Below are 20,000 nucleotides of genomic sequence, written 5' to 3'. Positions count from 1 at the left end.
GAAGCTTAGTGTTTCTGCAGAACGTTATAAGACTGATCAAGTCACATATTTGGATATTGGGAAAGTCATAGTTATTTGATCTGTCTACCATGATATAGTGGAGGTGAAAATATGATATGATGAATATATATAAAGTTCAGAGTTTACGCTTTAATTTGAGGTACGTATTTACACCCACCTTTTACATGTGGAGGTGTGGAACCCACAGTAGACATGACCAGACTCTGCATCTGTTTCTTATCTGGTGAAGATCTGCTCAGGCCTTCAGTGCAGAACTCTTCCTGTCAGTCTCAGTGAAGGGGGCGTGGCTTGTTAGCCTCAGTGAAGGAGGCATGGCCTGTGTGCCTGTCAGTCTCAGAGAAGGGGGCGTGGCTTGTTAGCCTCAGTGAAGGAGGCATGGCCTGTGTGCCTGTCAGTCTCAGTGAAGGGGGCATGGCTTGTTAGCCTCACTGAAGGAGGCATGGCCTGTGTGCCTGTCAGTCTCAGTGAAGGGGGCGTGACTTGTTAGCCTCACTGAAGGAGGCATGGCCTGTGTGCCTGTCAGTCTCAGTGAAGGGGGCGTGACTTGTTAGCCTCACTGAAGAAGGCATGGCCTGTGTGCCTGTAAGTCTCAATGAAGGGGGCATGGCTTGTTAGCCTCACTGAAGAAGGCATGGCCTGTGTGCCTGTTAGTCTCAGCGAAGGCAGATTTGGAGGCTCCTCCCAATGACTGTAAAAAGTAATCCTGCTTCTTAAATTTGAAATGATTGTTGGTTATGGTTTTAAATAATTATCTTCCCAGTTTATCCTGTGGTGTGTAAGATTACATCCAAACTCTTCTGTGATCTTCCCCCAGTCCCAATATTCAACACATTCAGCACTTACCACCCAACGTCCTCTCTGCTACGTCCTGTCGGTCTCACATGGGGACGCAATCCTGTCACCACGCTTGAAAGACCAGCACGAGCCGAGCCGGACGCTCGTCACAACTTTAGCCAGGTTTGCTCACGAGACGTTCTGAGAAATCCCAGGCCCCCTCGAGCACACAGGCCCTCACGGGTGATTCATCCGAAAGTGTGTGGTGATGTATAAATCGTACAGTGTTGTACAGGCAATAAACTCTTCTGTTTCTCCCAGTGGAATTTTTTTTACAAGTGAATACATTCTATGTAAATTAAATACATGAGATGTCCCTGATTTTATAGACTTTATACCCTGTTAATGCTTTTAATCCCCAGCTAATGAGGCAATTACTTTGGTTAATGGCTAAAACAATACCCAGAACTTCAATTCTGACTTATTCTTTGTGTGAATATTTATGGAGCAATTAACATCTTGCATGCTTTTAGAAGTAGCAAGATCTGAGAGTTCATCTATTTATTTATTAATGGTAAATTAATAAAAGTGACGGTACAAGAATAAGCTTCCTCAACACTCTCTCTCTCTCTCTTACCCAAACTATCACTCTCTCACACACACACACTCATTATCAGGGTTCCCGCACATGACAATACTTGGCACAAGTCGAAGTCACAGTCTCAACTGTAACACAATTCAGAGTGTGATAACTGTGAGAAAATCGAGACACTTCACAAGTGGTGAATTTGTTTAATTTGTACTTTGCACGCTCACCGCTCATCACTTAGCACGGATCATTATAGCCCATCATAATCAGGGCTGTTGGCTATCTTGGGAAAGAAATCTTGCAAATCTTTGAAGAGAGGTTTTTAACATGAAATCAAAGGAGATTTTCACCGACCTCCTCAGAATGAGCTGCTGATACAGAGTGAGTATTAAAGTAAAATAAAACATTTCTAGAGAACCAACAGCTACGTGTATATTCAACAAAGACCCCGTTTACCTGCTCGTTTCATGCGTCTTTTCTGTCTTCTTCTATAATCCAGAGAGGTATTAATCACATTAAAAAATAATAATAAATTTAAAAAAAAAAAAAAAAAAAACAGATTTAAACCCCTCATCAGCCAAAAAAAAACAAACAAACGAACAATCTATCCAAAACCACTCTCAGTACTAATTATTAATAATAAATACCAAATGACTCGGATGCTTGAAGAATTCTGCATCGACGCGTAAAACGACATGGACTTTTACGTGGTCTTATTTCAAACGAAGAACATAAAAATAATAAGCTATTATAAGAATAAAAAGTTATTAAGGAAATCATTTTTGCGGTTTAACTCTTCGTAAAGACGGGAGGAACGCTGACCAATGGCGAGAATTCCTTCATAGCTGGCAGGACTAGACAACATTGCTTCGATAGTGTGCAGGATTGCTCAGAATTCCTTCGGCCACGGGCTGGACTGCTCAGAATTCCATAGGTAGCAGGTAGGATTGCTCCGAATGTATTCGGTAGGAGGCAGGATCGGTCAGAATTCCTTCAGGAGCTGGAGGGATTAGTCACAGTTCCTTCGATAGCTGGCAGGATTTGTCAGAATTCCTTCAGCAGAGGGTGGCAATGTTCAAATTTCCTTCAGTAGCAGGAAGGATTTGTCAGAACTTCAGCATTTGGTGGGATTGGTTAGAATTCCTTTGGCAGCAGGTGGGGTGGGATGGGACCGAATTCATTTGAGGTGGGAGAGACTGCTCAGAATCCTTTCTGGTAGTAGGCGGGATTGGTCGGAATACCTTCGGTGATTGGAGGGATGCGTCAGAGTTCCTCCAGTTATGGGTGGGAATGCTCAGAATTACTACGGAAGCCAGCGGGATTGGTCAGAATACCTTCGTTAATGGGTGGGATTGCTCAGAATTATTTCGGTAGTATCCAGGATTGGTCAGAATTCCTCCGCAGCAGGCCGGATTGGTCAGGATATTTCGGTCCGAAGTCATTTTTCTCCGGTTGCCTTTACGACGTGCAAAAAACACGACGACGCAGGTAACCCGTCTGATCGCGCACTTTTATTCCTGTCTATAGAAGATAATGGAAATACATTAAGCCTTGGGTTTTCATGATGCATGAAAGTGATAATATTAAACGCATATGTAAATTCAGCAGGTGGCCATAGTGAAACAACAACAAAAAAAATGATGTTTGAAATATTGTTTTATAATTGCTGTGAGGTGTCCAACGCCACTGAAGCTGCCGCCTCCTTGCAAAACCACGTCTTTCGATGCATAATTTTGTTTGCGCTGATCGGCTGGAAATGAAGAGCAGCGCAAACACGTCATGAATTAATCTGCATACACGTCTGATCTCGGGAGACCGTGTGAAAATGCACGTGGTTCAAAATGGTATCGGGACCCGGGACGCATGAAACAAAACGGGGTCACGGTGAAAAGCTGCACCGGGGAGTGTGTGGACGCACCTGAGACACAAAATGCCTCAAGCTCTGAAGTAGCATTCCTGGACTGAGTCTACCTTTACACACACACACACACACGGCTGTCTCTCTCTAGTTTCCATAATGAAAGAGAGGGAAAAAACATGATAGCCAGTAATTAATTGTGTGTTAAATAGAAAGAGCAGGAAAATAAAACATCAGGAGCTGAAGCAGTAAAAATGAGGTAATGCATACCCTCTGTGTGTGTGCGTGTGTCGAGTGTCTGTCAGTACTGTGCAAGGGGTTCACAGTGATGTCAAAAATGCACTCAACACAGGTAAGTGGTTTATAAATTAATATAGTGGCGCAGTCTGGCTGTATGCAGCAGGAACCAACCCCCTGCCCCACCATCCCCCGCCCCATGCCCCACCCCCCCCGCGTTCACGGTGGGAGGATCTGCAGAAGAGCATCGCGAGTGTTCTGCGCCACTTTGTCTGGAAACTTCACGACAAACTCCAGCACCATGTCCCCCCTCTTATCGGGATATTTGGACAGGGGCAGTCCCTCGCCCACGACCCTCTTCTTCATGCCCGGTTTGATGACATCGCGAGACGTCACGGTGATGGTCCGGCCATCCAGCGTCGGTGCGCTGATCGAGCAGCCACACAGCGCCTGTGGATACGGATAAAAAAAAATATATTATTGCTCTTAGCAATTTACAATGCTTTTTCTTTTTAATAAATAATGCCCATCATGCTATTTATACATTTATAGTTACATATTATGTTGGTCAACTTCAATGAAAAAAAAGTTAGTTCCTGTTACCACTTGCATTATATAACAGCTCTGAAAACTGAGAAGCGTAAACTCCTCCGTCTTGGACACTGTTGCACAGCGCTGACACTGGAGACTCCTTCCTTAAATGTTCTTTGTTAAATAAGATGTGTTCTAATCCATTTCTAATCATTTCTTTAGATTACGTGGAGAATCCGTTATACGAGTCCTCGTGTAAAAAGTGTTACTATACAAAATGAGCAGGTCTGAAACATAAACCAAAACACTTTAAATCAACAGCTTCGGGCCAATCAGACTCGAGATTCCAACAGTGCTGTAGAATAAAGAAGCCTCTCTAACCAGAACACACTCACGTCTCGGAGGGATATCCTCGCTGGGTAAACGATATCGGACCCGTCTCTGCGGAACACCGCATGTGCCTTGTCTTTTACGACAAACACGATGTCGGCGGGGATGTTGGCGGGCGTCTCGTCTCCCTCTTTGGGGAACGTGATCTTGGTGCCTTCTTTCCAGCCCGGTTTGATGTTCACAGTGAGGATCTTGTCCTCAGTGCGGACGGTGCAGCCGTCCGGGTTCAGCCGCTTGCGCGAGATCTTCATCTTCTTGGTGCAGCCGGAGAACACCTCTTCCAAGCTCACCTTGAGCTCGTGTATAACCGGAGGGTCTTTCTTCTTCTCCCGCGCCGAGTGCACGCCGCCGATACGAGTCTTGAATGGCCTGGGAAAGCCTCCCATGCCTCCCATTCCGAACGCAGCGAAGGGGTCGTCCACGTCCATGTCGTCGTCGCCGCCGCCAGCGCCGTGGGCGAAGAACTGATCGAACGGACTGCGGCCGCCGAAGAACTCGGCGAACATGGCGTGTGGGTCTCCGTGGAACGTGTAGCTCGGGCCGTTGCCTCCGCAACCTCCGGAATGACCTTTAAGTCCTGGAGGGAGAGAAACCGCCAATCATTTCTTTTGAGACCTAACAAGCCCATTTGACTCCACCCCCCCATGCTGAAATTACACCTTGCAAAGAAAGAAAGAGCAGAACTCAGCAGCGAGCCTCATCGTGCTCTTGGTTTATTTATTTATACTGTTTTACTTCAGAGAGAGAGAGAGAGAGAGAGAGAGAGAGAGAGAGAGAGTAAAAGAAAGAGAGAGAGAGAGAGAGAGAGAGAGACTGAGAAGCAATAGTTACATCCCTTAAGACGCATACGTGTTGTTAAAGGTATCCAGGGCAATCCCCCCCCTACTGAGTTTATGATAAAGAAGGACAAAAATAATATGATTTTTAAAAAAAATTAAAACAAAAAAAGAAAGTCAATACTGGAAAAACATTTGCACGCTGGAGAAAACCTACATTAAAAAATGTTTTACATTATATATATATATATATATATATATATATATATATATATATATATATATATATATATATATCATAAACAGAAGCCTTGCTTTTCTGTGATAAAGTAACCGTGTCAATCAAATGAAGGGGGCGGGGCTAAACACTAAATATGACGTCCACTTCCTTTCGGAAATCTTTTAGAAAAGACGCTTGCCAATACATTTACGAGATATGAATGCACCCAAGAACAAATGTCTAAAATCTTGAAGAGCGTGGGGTAAAATAAATAAATAAATAAATAAATTTTAAAACTCGTACATTCCAAAATATTTGAAGAGATCTGCGTGAAAATATTGCTAAGAAGCAATAAAAATCTCAGCTTTGTGGTCAAAGTGTCAACTAGTATCGCCACCCCTGTGTTCACCCGCACGACCACGCCCCCTCTTTCAAGGCCACGCCCCCAGCGCTCAGGATGTCACGCTCACGTACGTCACTCACCTTCTTCTCCATATCGGTCATAAATATCTTTCTTTTTGGCGTCGCTCAGCACGTCGTAAGCTTCTGCGATCTCTTTAAATTTATCCTCGGCTCCGGGGGATTTGTTTTTATCCGGATGATACCGTAACGCCTGCTTTCTGTACGCTTTCTTAATCTCATCTTCAGAGGCGCCTTTCTGTATGCCCAGGACTTTATAATAATCTTTACCCATTACAAAACAACAATATGTGCGTGTTGTAATCGTATTAAAAATTCCTAACTGTCGGGTTAAACCGCTGTCGGATCCATGGAGAGCTTATTAAATGAGATTCCTACCGTTTAAACCGTTAAAATTTAAACGGCGTTCAGCCAGATGAAAGCTGTCTCCACAGACACAAACACACTTTCCTCTTTCTTTTTAAACAAACACGTCGTGTTTATCCCTAAACAAACCCGGCGGCATTCCTAAAACAGCCGAGCTGGAACTATTAAAAAAGTTTTTACACCCGTCTGGAGGAAGGGAGAGAAAGGGGGAAAAAAAAACCCCTAACAACTCGACCTCATCATTTGAACCCAGAGAAAGTTCGAGAAAAGCCCGTGCCTCGTCTTCAAAATGTGTGACGTGTTTCTGCCCGTGAGAGCACAGCGCCGCCTGCTGGTCCGGAGCACGCAGCCCACGAGCCCCGCCCCTACTGGGCTGTAATTGGCTAATCGTTTGACCGTCAGCCAATCATGGAGCATGAACATAATTTAATCCGATTTTCTGACGATATCTCGGACTCCTAACGACGCCTGAACATGATGAAATTGAACTTGAAATTTGATATCATAATGAATTTCTGATGTTTAAAAAAAAAAATATATATATATATATATATATATATTTTTTACATGGGATGCTCAAGGTTTATAGACACCGCTGGTCAAAAGTTTGCGGACACTCGACTGAAACGTTTCTCACGATCTTAAAAACTTGGTATGATAAAAAAGATGTGGGATAAAATGTGTGAAATCCGTGTCGTAGACAAAAATATAATCGTGCCGAGTTATTCATTTCCTTCATTAGAAAGCTAACATTTTATTTACAAAATAAATATCTTTTTAAACGGACGACTCGGAGCGAAATAGTCCAAAACGCAGCTGATAAGTGGATAAGAGTCCAGTGTAGATGTGATCTCTTTTAAAACTGTTTAAAAAGCATCTCAGGGAAATTCCTCAAGAAATCTGTCGAGAAAACGCCAAGAATACATTTCTGGAAATTCTAGGTGAAAATGGCATCTACAATTTCCTATTCCTAGTCACCCAGGTGTACTGGTGTGTCAGACAGGCAATGCAAGAATCACTCCTCCATCACGTGTAGACCTCTAAGCACAGTGTACAGATACACACTCATCATACTGTGGTCATCCAAGGTCACACATGACAACACATTAAGGCTCATTCCATCCACTGGGTTTTCCAGAGACACAGCTTGAGCTGAACATACACAGAAAAACCACAGCCTTTAAACACAGTGAGGCAGTGTGAGGTCAGACCTCCTTTTCTTTACTCGTTTATGCTAAACTAGTTGTCTTTGTGGGTCAGATAGGTCAGGCTGTTTCAGATCAATAGCTAAAGGAGGACATATAATCTCAGGCCAGAGCAACACAATAGGTCCATTGTTTTTCAGTTATTAAGGTTTGGATTAAACCCATTTAATTGAAGTGACCGATCAAAATTGCTAATAACTATAAGACCTCAATAATATATAGAACTATCATAATGGTGAATTCAAAATAAAAAGCCCAGACTAAGACCCTGGCTGTTCTTCACAGACTCCTGGGTGTCCATGGGCCAGCAATGTATCCAGACTGTGATTAGGCACAACGTCAAGGATTGTCGACAGCTGGTGTAAATTTTCCCGACCTCTCTGAAAACACTTAATAACTCAGTGTACAAGCTATAACATGATACTATATTGGCCATAATGCCGGAGCCTTTCTGGACCCCTTGTCTGCACTTCCTGGAAATGTTTAGATTGCTGACACGGTGACGGGAAAACACCAGAGGGCAGCAGTGTGTCTCCAAATCCCTGTCGGATGCTTGGCATGCTGATGGATATGTAATTGATGAGGAGGAACTTGCCAAATATACTCTCAGAACACTAAACCTTTCACCCGACCCCCATGTGGGCGAGCAGGACGCTAGGACCCAGTGGATAAGGAGGCAGAAGAATTTCCAAGTGTCGTTACTTTTAAACACCAAGTTCATTTCCACGGCATGTCAGTCTTCTACTTCTACCCAGAAATACAAACACCAGAAGAATATGATACAGTTGTTAAAATGCTGTACGTTTATCACAGGTTTTATCACGTACGTGTGAGATTCTAAGATCTACAACACAATACAATGATACATAAAATGGATCTAGGGTCAAGTTTTCTAACCCAGGTGTGTTACAAGGAGAATCACCCAGCCATATTGGTTCTTCACAGTCAAGTTGTTCTCATATAAGATATAAATAGCATATATTGGGAAACAGTAGAGCGACGGTGGCCAGGCAGCATCGCAGAGAAATTTCCTGAATATGTGGCTGACAATTCTCTCTGGACACTCATGGCCCCGAGCCCTATGCTTCAGAATAGTCTTGACAACATCAGATCTTCTGCTGGTTTGGTCCGAGGTCTGCAAGGTCATCCAGCTGGCCTATGGAGAAATGGGAGGTATATATTTAGCCTGGTGTGAGGCGTGTTGTGGATAACACGTCCTGGGGCTCTCGGGTTTCGTGTTCAGAAGGCTTTTTGCAGGTTCTGGGGGGGCACTAGGAGGAACGTGGCAGCCCCCCCACAAGTATTAGAAGACAGGCACCATTTTCCCTTCACTTTCCAGATCACTTTGTGGGTGACCAGCATCCCAAACACACCTCCCAGTTTCAGTGTGGCATCTCGTCAAATTCAATCCGCTCTGACTGAAAGGAGCAGAGAGAGCAACTCGCTGTCAGACAGGTTGGAGAAGCTAACTTTTTAGTTTTTCTTAAATTGACTCAAGGAGGCCATAAAGAACTTAGAGGGGCTCTGAGTTACTCTGCTCAGGTCCTGCGTGTGTTTGAGGAAGAGCGACAATGGATGTCCTGGCATTAGAGGCGAAGGGGGTCAAGAGTGACGCTCCACCGCCTTCCAGCTCTAAGCCCAGACCTAAAGCACCCAAAAAACCTAAACGAATCGTTTACTTCGAGGTGGAGATTGTAGATGCCAAAACAAAGGAGAAGCTGCTGCTCCTGGATAAGGTAAGTCCTGTTTGTGCATTACCTTGCATGAGCTCTTGAAACACATGTTCTTCAACCGCAAATCCAGTAACTGGAGCTTTATGAAACATTCATTCAAATATTACTGGTATTACATACCAGATGTTACAATCTTTCCTACCTAATACTATCTATTATATCTATCTATCAAGGATATTGTCTACAATCCGTTTCAAATCTCCAACAAAAAAAAAAAAAGCCATGTTTTTAAGTTTACTCGTTAAATATGTACATGCTCATATTTTACATTTCATTCTGAAATCTTTATTTTAGTTGTATAACTCTTTCTTTGTTCCCTGTTATCTGAAACTGATTAGCTATTTTTGTTTAGAAATGTCTTAAAAAATAAAAAAAAAATTTTTAAAATCATTTGATTTTGATTTGATTTATATACATGCTTTAACGGAGATTATATATAAGCAGCCAGAATTGTCCTGTATCCTCTCCCCTGGTGTCCAGGTTGAACCATCTGCTACTATTTTGGACATAAAGTCAATGTTCCACAAATCAAGTAAGTCGCTGTTTGTTTTATGTTGTCATCGGGCACGCTAAGCTGCCGGCAGTGTGATAGTTTAATAGCGATGTTCCTTCCCAACTAGATCAGAGCTGGTATCCAGCCAGACAGTCGCTGTGCCTGGACCCGAGTGAGTGGATCCCATTTCGCACTGATTTATAAAGAGCTGAGTGTGTTAGCGTGAGCGCTGTGTGAGACGGTAATAACAGTGTGTTTTAACTGTCAGAGGGAAAGCCTTTGAAGGATGAAGACGTCCTTCAGCAGCTTCCTGTGGGAACCACGGCGACCTTCTACTTCAGGGACCTGGGAGCCCAGATCAGCTGGGGGACGGTGAGTGGTTTTACGGTGGATTTTTATCAACCACAGCCATTACCACACATCTACCCCCAAACTGGTGAGTCAATGCCCGCGCTTACCAGCACAGCGCTTACTCCACTCTCCACCCGGTTCAGCTTTCCCTCACCTTCCTAGCAACGTTTCCACTTTCTCGGAACACATAATCTCCCTGACCCAGTTTGCACACCAGATGTTAATCTCTCAGCCCGCTGTTGGCATTCAGCTCATCCAGCTCGCTCTCTGATCTCCAGCCCCCTGGAAAAGCCACAAACTCCAGAGTCTCGTAAGACAGAAGCATCCAAGAAGGCTGCCTGCGTCACAGTGCTGCTTCTGGCCCATACCAAGCTGGACGACATCACTGCAGAGATTCCAAAAACATATGCACATTATTGTCTATTTGGGAAGCTGTTAAGCTGTGCTACGGCTACGTTTCGTGCCAGACAGCTTTTCACATGCACTAATACTTAATAGCTGTGACTAAAATGTCAAACCACACACTATGTTCTTACACTCTACACCAGCAGTTCTCAAAGTGACGTCTGTGAAGCATAGCCAGAGGCGCTATGTTTGTTTTTAATTCAGTTAAAGCGGTGGAAATCACATCCCACCATCATCCTCAAACCTTTATCGTTTAGTTAGCATGATTATTAGCTTATTTGGCTGGTCACTCAAACAGTTAAAATGGTTTACGCCAAACCTTAATAACTGAAAAAACAAGCAGGACTATAAGTAATGCCGACTTGGACACTGGGAAGTTTGGCGCTAAACAGAAACGACACATTGTCGCGTGTCTACTTTACAGGGTAAACTAGCAAGTTTGTCAGCCTGCAGTTACGGTAGGCGAGCATCCCAAGTGACGCCACGCCACGGGTGCCAATATTTAAATCGTAGTGAAAATCTGTTCAACACAGATGTGATCTGACGATCCAACACAGCCCTCTGTCAGGAATATCGAGCGCTTACTGTGTGTATATACTACAACACAACGAACGTAGCGCGTTACACCCTATGTATTGAGCACATATAGTGAATAAATAGGACGTGATATGGATCTTATTTCGAGATGGCGGATTTTACGTGGCTCACGGTTAGAACGAGCAATGATAAATCGAGCTAAATATCATGCTTTCATTCGTTCGTTTATCTTTAGTAACTGCTTTATCCTGGTCAGGGTCACGGTGGATTCGGAGCCTATCCTGGGAACACTGGGCATGAGGCCAAATATATTCTGAATGGGATGATATTTTATCGCAGCGCACCACTCGCACGCATTCACACCTAGGGGAAATTTCAGGTATCCAATCTACCTACCGGCAGGGTTTTAGGAGAAAGCAGGAACACAAAGAGAGCATGCAAAAAACGAGACAGTAACCTGAGCTCGAGTTCAGACCCTGGAGGTGTGAAGTGGCAACGTTACCTGCTGTGACACTGCGCTTCCCGGCTAAACAGTCACTACAGGAAGAGCAATTCAAATCTTATGATCGTTTTGTACAAACGTTTGTGCCTTCTATAATAAATCAATAAAACAGTCATAGAAACCCTCATAGAATTTGTAACGGTTTTAATGGTCATAATGGAAATTGTTTTGGATTTAATAGAAACTGTAATGGTCCATGTGGGTCTCTATTGGTAATTTGTTGCCTTCTATCGTTGGCATGTTATGGCTAGTGGATTCCATTAAGGTTTTAATGGTTACCTGATGGTTTGTAATGGTATTTGTAGTGGAAAACATTTGTGATGGTTTGTGTTGTATTTTTCAGCATGGTAGGACAATTGAGTTGACCAGTCAATTCAGTCAAATCAGTCATTTCTCGCACCATTAACATGGGTACTTTTGGTGCCCAGGTGCTCATAGAGAACATTGCTTGTCGTAAAAGTACTCAAAAGCACTCAGCTCATCCTCTCTTCCTGTTTCCCTCCATCCGTCCGTCAGGTGTTCCTGGCTGAATGCGTCGGACCGCTCTTCATCTACCTGATGTTCTATTTCAGACTGCCCTTCATCTACGCCCCCAAGTATGACTTCACAACTAGCAAACACTGGGTCGTGCAGTGAGTATCTGACGTGAACCCACCTGGGAATTGTGTTACCGCGTAATTGCTTTTAAGCTCTAGTGTCGATGGATGCGAGTGTTTTTTTCGGGGTCAGTGTTTCCTTTGCCTAGATTGACTCTTTGAACTGTCATGAATGAGCAGCGTTCTTCAACGAAGGCTTTCAGTCACGTCTCTGTGTCCTTTCTCTAGTATAGCCTGTCTATGTCACTCCTTCCATTACGCCAAGAGGATTCTGGAAACGTTGTTCGTGCATCGCTTCTGCCATGGCACCATGCCGCTGCGCAACATTTTCAAGGTGACCGAAATCTAACTCCAAATGCACTCCGAAAACCCCAAAAGATTCCATTTGCTAAGTGTAAAAGCACGCCACCTGTTGCTAGCCAGCTAGCTAACAGGTTTCTGAAATCGTCTGTCATACTCAAAATGTTTCTTTCTTACGCTACACAGCTAACATAAGCTAAGCTGATAGAATTACTGAGATGATAAAAAAAAAAGAAAAAAAAAAGTAAGAACCTATTTAATTATGCGAATAATTTTACATGCTAATTCTTTCAAGCGACCTATCATAACCGGACAGGATTTCTAAGAGATTTCTTAAAAAGTCAAATTCCTCAATGTTTACTAGCATTAATTGCTAACTAAACCCTACTTTTAGTACTGGATTTATTAGAAGATTGTCATGTTAATAAACGTTCCAAATCATATTTACAATTACATTAGATAGCTAGCTAACATATGCGAGCCTGACAGGATTTTAAGAGGATTTTTAAATGAATTCATTAAAATTTTATAATCCGACAGCTAACAATGTGCTACCCTGACAGGATTACTAAGAGGATTTATTTATTTTGTTTAGTCAGAGCCTGTTAAGAATTATTAAAATATTACATGCTAATTCTTCCTACGTAGCTAACATAAGCTAACCTGAGGAGATTTCTAAAAGAGTTTAAGCCAGATTCATAAATGTTTATAGCATTACTTGCTAGGTGTAGCTGCGTGTCCAACACGAGGCAACCTGACAACATTTCAAATACAAAAGATTGCCAAATTATATCTATGACTGTTCAAGATTGTACATGTGGTACGTATCTAATATATGCTAACCTGACAGGATTTTTAAGAGGAATTACAATTCAATCGTAAATGTTTATAATCCTACTTGCTAGCTTGCTAAAACAAGCTAACCTGAGAGGATTACTGAGAGGATTTTAGCCATTTATAGATGTTCGTACTCGCTAATTCTCCTACCTGGTTCATGTATGCTTACCTCACAGGATTTCTAACAGAGCTTTGAGTCATATTCATAAATGTTAATAATATTACTTGTTCATTCCTCGTAGTTAGCTATCATAAGCTTACCTGAGAGGATTTCTGAGAGAATTTTATTTGCTAGAGCCTATTCAGAAATCTTACTTCCTCATTTTTTTTTCTAAGTAGCTAACATAAGCAACGGCACTTCTGAGAGGATTTTAATCGCGGCCTAATTAGAAATGTTCGTACATGCTAAATCAGAGGATTTGTTTTAGACTCGTCTTATTCGTAACCTCAATTGGTAGTTCTTCCTAGTTAGTTACCCTAAGCTAACCGGAGAGGATTTCTTAGAGGATTCACTCCGTATTTAGAAATGCTCACGAACTTACCTGGCCAACATACAGTAAACTAACGGGATTTCTTCCTCATATTCACAAATTTTAGCAACGTTACCCGCTAATTAAAGCTAGCGGGTTCAAATAAACTAACCTAAAGATGTATTCATAAATGTTAAAAATCATACGTGCGTATATATGCTAGCTATCTGACATACAGTAGGCTAACCTGGTGGGGGGGTTTTAAGAGGAATTTTTAATTCATTCTTAAACGTTTTACAATCTTACTCGCTAGCTAGCCGGCAAACATGAGCCAACTTGACGGGATTTCTGAGAGGACTTCTAAGTCATGTTCGTAAATAATATTGAGCAAATGATCATTTTACTTGCGGACTTCGCAAGAAATCTGAGGGAAATGTACCTCTTGGACTGCAATGATGACAATGCATGCCAGGTGCTAATCAGAAACATTTGAATATCGTCTTTGACTTATATATATATTAACATTTAGTGGGACACACCCACTGTACTCTTTTTTTTTTTTTTTTTTTTAATTATTATTAAATATTTTAAACCAAAGAAAATATTTAGGCAGGCAACAGATCTAACTTGAGATATTTTCTCTTTCAGAATTGTTTGTATTACTGGTTCTTTGCAGCCTGGATGGCCTACTACATAAACCATCCGCTCTACACACCACCATGTAAGTAACAGGTTTTTAAATTTTTTTTATTTTTTATAAGGAACGTGTTTATTTTAGCTTAAAATTTCCACCGCAGTAAATCCTGACTGTATGTTATAGATTACGGTGAGCAGCAAGTGAAGACGGCACTTGGGATTTTTCTGGTGAGCATCGCTTTCACGAACATGTTCATGCAGATTAGTTGTTCTTCATTCAGGCTGACCTTTCCCCTCACGTGTTTCTTTACACTCTGTAGTTTTGCCAGTTGGGGAACTTCTCGATCCACGTCGTTCTGCGCAATCTCAAACCTCCTGGTAAGAGCCTTAAAAACAAAGCCGCGCAGTCAAAAGCTAGAACTTTCTAAGAGCTTGTGCTGTAACCATGAAGATCATCCCAGGTTTATTCTTCACGTCATCTCGGAGAGCTTTTCCTTTCCATCGTCGCCTCTGACTCGTTCGTTAGGAACCTAAATCTACATCCGAATTCCTGTAAAACTACTCTGTCACGCAAGAGCTGTACAAATTATACTGACTTGATTTACCACCAAAGTGTTAAAATCTTAACACTGTGCTTTGCCTCCAAGGTTCGAAGACGAAGAAGATCCCATATCCAACCAAGAATCCTTTCACGTGGATCTTCACAGTGGTTTCTTGCCCAAATTACACCTATGAGGTAAATCCCACTGGGGGAATATCATCTTGTGGAGCTGTTTGTGGGTTAAAAAAGTCAAGGTGATCCTCGTATGACTCTCACGTTCCACGACCCTGGTCCTGATCTCTGCTTTAACACACCCACTTCACCTCAACAGCACCGAACCTACTGAACATGACTTCTTACTGCGATTTACTGCTGCCCCCTGCTGGTCATCACCAATATAACTGGCCATTCTGTTAGGTCCAGTCTCTGTCAAAACAGTATTTCAAGTTCGACTAGTCACAATTACATAGGAATCATGGGAAGGAATTTATGTCCTCTTGCAATGCAATTATTATAAATAAGAAATGCAATATACATGACGAACCCTTTTTTTTTAACATAGGGATCTCTCAGCATGGCAACATGAAAAAGTAAAACCTCCATTCGGCTACGTTTTTACATCACCTATCAAATATTCCCTCTCATGTCGTGTGTTCTATACGTAGCTGTATTTGCGAATGTAAAAAGTCGGCAGAGTTTCAAAAGCCAAAGCGCACCACAAACGGACTTACCGACTCCCAAAAGAAGGAATCGATTCTGAACAGCTGAAACGACTCGTTAGTGATTCCAGACTTCACTTCCTGTACGAACCTGCTAACATATTTACTGTACAGTTTCTTAAAGGTGACGTATATGTATGTATATGTTCGATCTTTTTCCATTTTTTATTTTTTATATTCAGCCACAGTGATGTCACCGTTTTCCCAGACCACGACACATGTTACTCATCCTGGAAGGTTCAATATGAATATTAAATACCGATCACAGACACCCCACTACGTCACTCCCTGCGCCCGTCAATTAACACAATGCAAATTCACTTCATTGTTTGTTGTTGTTCTTTTTGTGTGTGCATTTCAGTGTTACACATCTTCCTCTCCATAAAACTCAATGTGTGTGTTGTGTTGTGTTTTTCTCCCGTAGGCAGGCTCCTGGCTGGGCTTCACTGTGATGACTCAGTGCGTTCCTGTCGCCTTCTTCACCGTCATCGGCTTTGTGCAAATGACCGTGTGGGCGAGAGGCAAACACCGCGGCTACCTGAAAGAGTTTAAGGAGTACCCAACCCTGCGTTCACCCATTCTGCCCTTCATCCTCTAGCCTTAATGCACACACATGCGTTTATTTATATCTATCTAATATATATATATATCATACTATCTATCTAATATATATATCATACTTCTCTAGTTAAATCATAAAAGAGTATCATCAAAAGGAAAAATAAAATAAGACTAGCGATCCCAAACTGAACCAATGTGAATATCTTAAATAGTCCATTAGATAAAACACTACAGATTAGACAACACTTGTGAGTATAACATTTGAGTCAACTGTGTATTTAATTACGTCGCAATATGCAGGAATATAATTTTTTATTACGTAATAAAAAAAAACGCACTAATTGCTAACTTTCATGTGGCCATTGGCGTCATTTCTAAACACTGGGAGTTCTCTGAATTTAAACACAACCGTTTAGCCGAGAGAGTAAACCGATAACTGGAGCACGCTTGTCATCTTACTTGATGTACCCTCTCCTTCTCGCGGCCTGTTTTGGTCTGGAACTAAGATCTAAGAGGAGTCCGGCAGTCATGGCAACCAAAGACATGTCAAGTCATACACACACTAATGGTAGCAGAGTAAAGCGCAAAGCGCTACCTTGCCATCGGAGTTCAGCGTCTCGCCCGAGGACGCTTCGGCATGTGGAGTCACGGGGGCCGGGAATCGAACCGCCGACCCTACGATTAGTATAGAACCCGCTCTACCACCTGATCCGCAGACGCCCACGTAAGTAAGAGGTAAGTCGAACTGCAGCGGCGTTTCCAGTTCCCAGCCTACAGAGGGAAAATTTATTGCGTCCCAGTCCGCCTACTCACGCTGTGCACCGCCCGTATGTACACTCTTCTTTCTTTTTGTGAAGGAAAAAGTACATATTTGTGAGCGTGTAGCAAAAGAGAACGCAAGTACCGCGACGTACTCACACGCCACGTAACGGAAGAGAACGCCATCGCCTGGTTACGCGCACCGTCACCGCAAACTCCTCGCCGCATTTCAGCTTCTCCCCATCCATCATTCCTTATCTCACTTACACCATTACATCCTTTCATATACCGTTCCCGTGGTTTATTTTTTCCGACATTCCGTTTACACCTTCGAAAGCAAACCCTCACAAACCCCGGCCAATCATATACACGAGATAAATGTAAGTCGCTCCGGATAAGGGCGTCCGCCGAAATGGCGTGAGATATAAATGACATCACTATTCACACACGAAGACCAAAATGTATCATTCAACATCATCATGTTCGCAGCGCTCCTGCATTACGCTCGACTCGGAAGGTGTTGATTCGTTTTCTATAACGGCAGTAAATCAAATCACGGGTCTGTGTTAGATTTACTTATCGTTTCTATAGCAACGACGTACACGAGGACGCTCGGCGTGATCCGATACTGATAACAGACGTGTGTGATCGCTGATACGGTGAAGTATTTTGTAAGGAGACGCTGATTTGACAATTATGGAAGGAGTCTCCAGTGTCAGGAGTTTCTCGGTGGCATGACGAGCTGTTAATATATATATATATATATATATATATATATATATATATATATATATATATATATATATATAGACACAGTTGTTAAATCACCGTGGCGATAGAAGAGGAATAAAACGCTTCGGGACATGGTGTTACAGGAGAATAATCGAGTTCGGGGTAGTCACGGTAACGCCGCCCTGTCTTTCGGCTTTACAGGAAGTCATGCACAGCGCGTGTAGATTTCTGAAATTGGAATTTATTTCCTAATTTTACATATCCACATTAACATCTCTATACCTGGCTGCTTTACATATTAAAATTAATGAGGAAATGTCAATATATAATAATCGCAAACAAAAAATATATATTACTGAGATCATAGTGTAAATCATAAGAAAAGGAAAACAAAAAAAAAAACATTAACAACGCAATACTGATGAACGAAACGCTGTCCTTCCCTCCGCCGGAGAGATCTGATAGGGGATCTCCCGCCCCCCCCAGTGGTGTTCGTTAATCCTGCCAACTGGACCAGGAGCGTGACGAGAGGAAGAGGACGAGAAGTGAAATCCGGGCGGAGGCGGGAGGAAAAACGCTGAGCGCGTCGAGTCCTTTCTCTCCCCGTGTCCGCGGCCTCGCTCGGCTCCGCGTCAGTCTTTCGAGCGGTACGAGGTTAAGAGAAAACGTCGCAGTGCTCCTGAAAGTGGCTCCTCTGCAGAACCTTCACGTGATGCTCGTATATCTTCAGGGCGGGGCCGAGTCTGATCGACAGACCTGTCAGCACGTCGCTGCGCTGCATCAAGAGGAGGGACTTCCCGTCGATTTCCTGCGGACGAATCGTAGAAAGAAAGCGCGTTCAGGAAGGTACCGTGACCTTTCTCGATACATCTGTGACCGGTATCTAGGAGTACGTACAGCACTACTGTAGGAGAAGAACGCCGAAAACTACAAAACGGTTAACGTCGTCCAATAATGCAGCTCCGCCATCGCGGCGCGTCGGCTGCCGCGGACAAACTCCTCCTGCCTTTTATCGGGGGCGCCATTACTTTTGTCTTGTTCGAATATCTAGTTCGTTTTTAACGTATGGCTTAACGTACCTGATACTCAAACAAACAAAAACGCTCATTCATCCAAATAACAACTGAGGTACTGACGTACCGAATACCGGACGCCACGCCGAGCGCTGCGAGGGACGTCACGGCAAGTCCGCTAAAGTCGAAGCCGTGTTTACGCCGAGTCCGCCGTGCGCGTGAGACGCAGCCGGTGGCGTTCAAACTCTTTCCAAAGACGCAGTCGAGTCTACACGGGCGCATTTCTTGTGACGTCGAAACGACGACAGGTTTATATTAGCGCGCTCGATCCATACGCACTACCGGTCGAAAGTTTGCGGACACTCGACCGAAACGTTTCTCGTGACCTTTTGATCTGAAGGTGCGCGATCAAACGTGTGAAATCCGTGTCGTAGGCAAAAGTATGATCGTGCCGACGTGTTCGTTTCTTTCATCAGGAGACTAACTAACATTTACAAAATACATATTTATCTTTAAACGGACGACTCGGAGCGAGATGTTCCCGAAAAGCAGGTGATGAGCGTCCGGCGTCGGCGGGAACTCCTTTAATACTGTTTAAAAAGCATCTCGGGGAAATCCCTCGAGACACCGCTCGAGAAAACGCCAAAAACACATCTCTGGAAGCTCTAGGCGAAAACGGCGTCGACTTTGAAGATGCTAAAATATTCAATTGTTTGAATTTATTTGATATGACTATGATTATGATTATAAAATGTGGAGAATTTTTTTTCTTTTTTTAAATAAAGGACGAGTGTCTAAACTTTCGACCGGTAGTGTGTACACGTGATACGTTATCGTTTCTATAGTAACGGCTCGTCTGACTCGTCCGACGTGTACGGGGGACGCTCCGCGGAAACGGGTTAAAAAGTGGGGCTGAATTTTGGATTAACGCGGTGACGTTTTCTGTTAGGAGACGTGTGGTTCACCTTTACGGAAGGAGTCTCCAGTGTCAGCGTTTTTTTTTTTTTTTTTTTGGTCTTATTAAGAGAAAAACGACTGTTCAGCTGCTGTAACACAAGTAAGAACGCGAATAACGTTAAAACGTAAGGATAAACAGATGAAAAGTATAACATGCTGAATTACAAATATATATATATATAAAATGTAAAATCGTTGGCAAATTGCTGTGATATAAGAGGAATAAAACACTCTGGGGATGACGCGGTAAAATAGCCGGTGACTGTGAGTGTGTCGTTGATTATTTACCTATAGCAGCACACTCCCGGGTGTTTTATTCCGCACATAAGGCACATGAGGGATTTTGTTTCTTCCCCCAGCAGCACTGACCTGCGTCCTGAAAGCCACAGCCTGCTCAGGAAACCCCACGGCGCTGAAGTAGCTCACCACGTCCGCCACGCTCCACTGTAACAGGTCCTGTGCCATCTCCTC

General features: G+C 43.0%; 3 protein-coding genes across 4 annotated transcripts in view; 1 reads left to right on the top strand and 2 right to left on the bottom strand.

Annotated features, from left to right (window-relative positions):
* Positions 1–1,567: 1,567 nt before the first annotated feature.
* On the bottom strand, positions 1,568–6,474 carry dnajb1a (DnaJ heat shock protein family (Hsp40) member B1a). Of its 2 annotated transcripts, none has more exons than XM_017455082.3 (3): positions 5,880–6,472; positions 4,406–4,977; positions 1,568–3,929 (listed from the first exon to the last, which is right to left on the bottom strand). In XM_017455082.3, the coding sequence occupies exons 1-3, from the start codon at positions 6,088–6,090 to the stop codon at positions 3,699–3,701; spliced, it is 1,014 nt and encodes a 337-aa protein (XP_017310571.1). In that variant the 5' UTR covers positions 6,091–6,472; the 3' UTR covers positions 1,568–3,698. The 2 variants fall into 2 exon arrangements, with proteins under 2 accessions (XP_017310571.1, XP_017310572.1); XM_017455083.3 differs by having other exon boundaries at positions 3,736–3,929; positions 4,392–4,977; positions 5,880–6,474.
* A 494-nt stretch (positions 6,475–6,968) lies between these two features.
* Positions 6,969–16,420, top strand: tecra (trans-2,3-enoyl-CoA reductase a). The gene is made up of 11 exons (XM_017453993.3): positions 6,969–9,123; positions 9,601–9,652; positions 9,741–9,785; positions 9,882–9,985; positions 11,925–12,040; positions 12,233–12,338; positions 14,260–14,332; positions 14,432–14,475; positions 14,568–14,625; positions 14,895–14,983; positions 15,932–16,420. Exons 1-11 carry the CDS (start codon positions 8,959–8,961, stop codon positions 16,103–16,105), a joined length of 1,026 nt encoding a protein of 341 aa, XP_017309482.1. The 5' UTR covers positions 6,969–8,958; the 3' UTR covers positions 16,106–16,420.
* Positions 16,421–17,780: 1,360 nt separating this feature from the next.
* samd1a (sterile alpha motif domain containing 1a) overlaps positions 17,781–20,000 on the bottom strand; it is a 12,699-nt gene continuing 10,479 nt past the window's right edge. Inside the window, exons 6-7 of the mRNA XM_017454512.3 lie at positions 19,899–20,000; positions 17,781–18,367 (exon numbers count right to left, since the gene is read on the bottom strand). The exon at positions 19,899–20,000 is cut by the window's right edge and continues 13 nt beyond it. Coding sequence (XP_017310001.1) covers positions 18,215–18,367; positions 19,899–20,000 — 255 coding nt within the window. The 3' untranslated portion in view covers positions 17,781–18,214. The remainder of the gene's footprint in view (positions 18,368–19,898) is intronic.

This window comes from Ictalurus punctatus, chromosome 24, assembly GCF_001660625.3.
Source record: "Ictalurus punctatus breed USDA103 chromosome 24, Coco_2.0, whole genome shotgun sequence".
Taxonomy (NCBI): Eukaryota; Metazoa; Chordata; class Actinopteri; order Siluriformes; family Ictaluridae; genus Ictalurus; species Ictalurus punctatus.
This window is presented reverse-complemented; position numbering and strand designations above follow the sequence as displayed.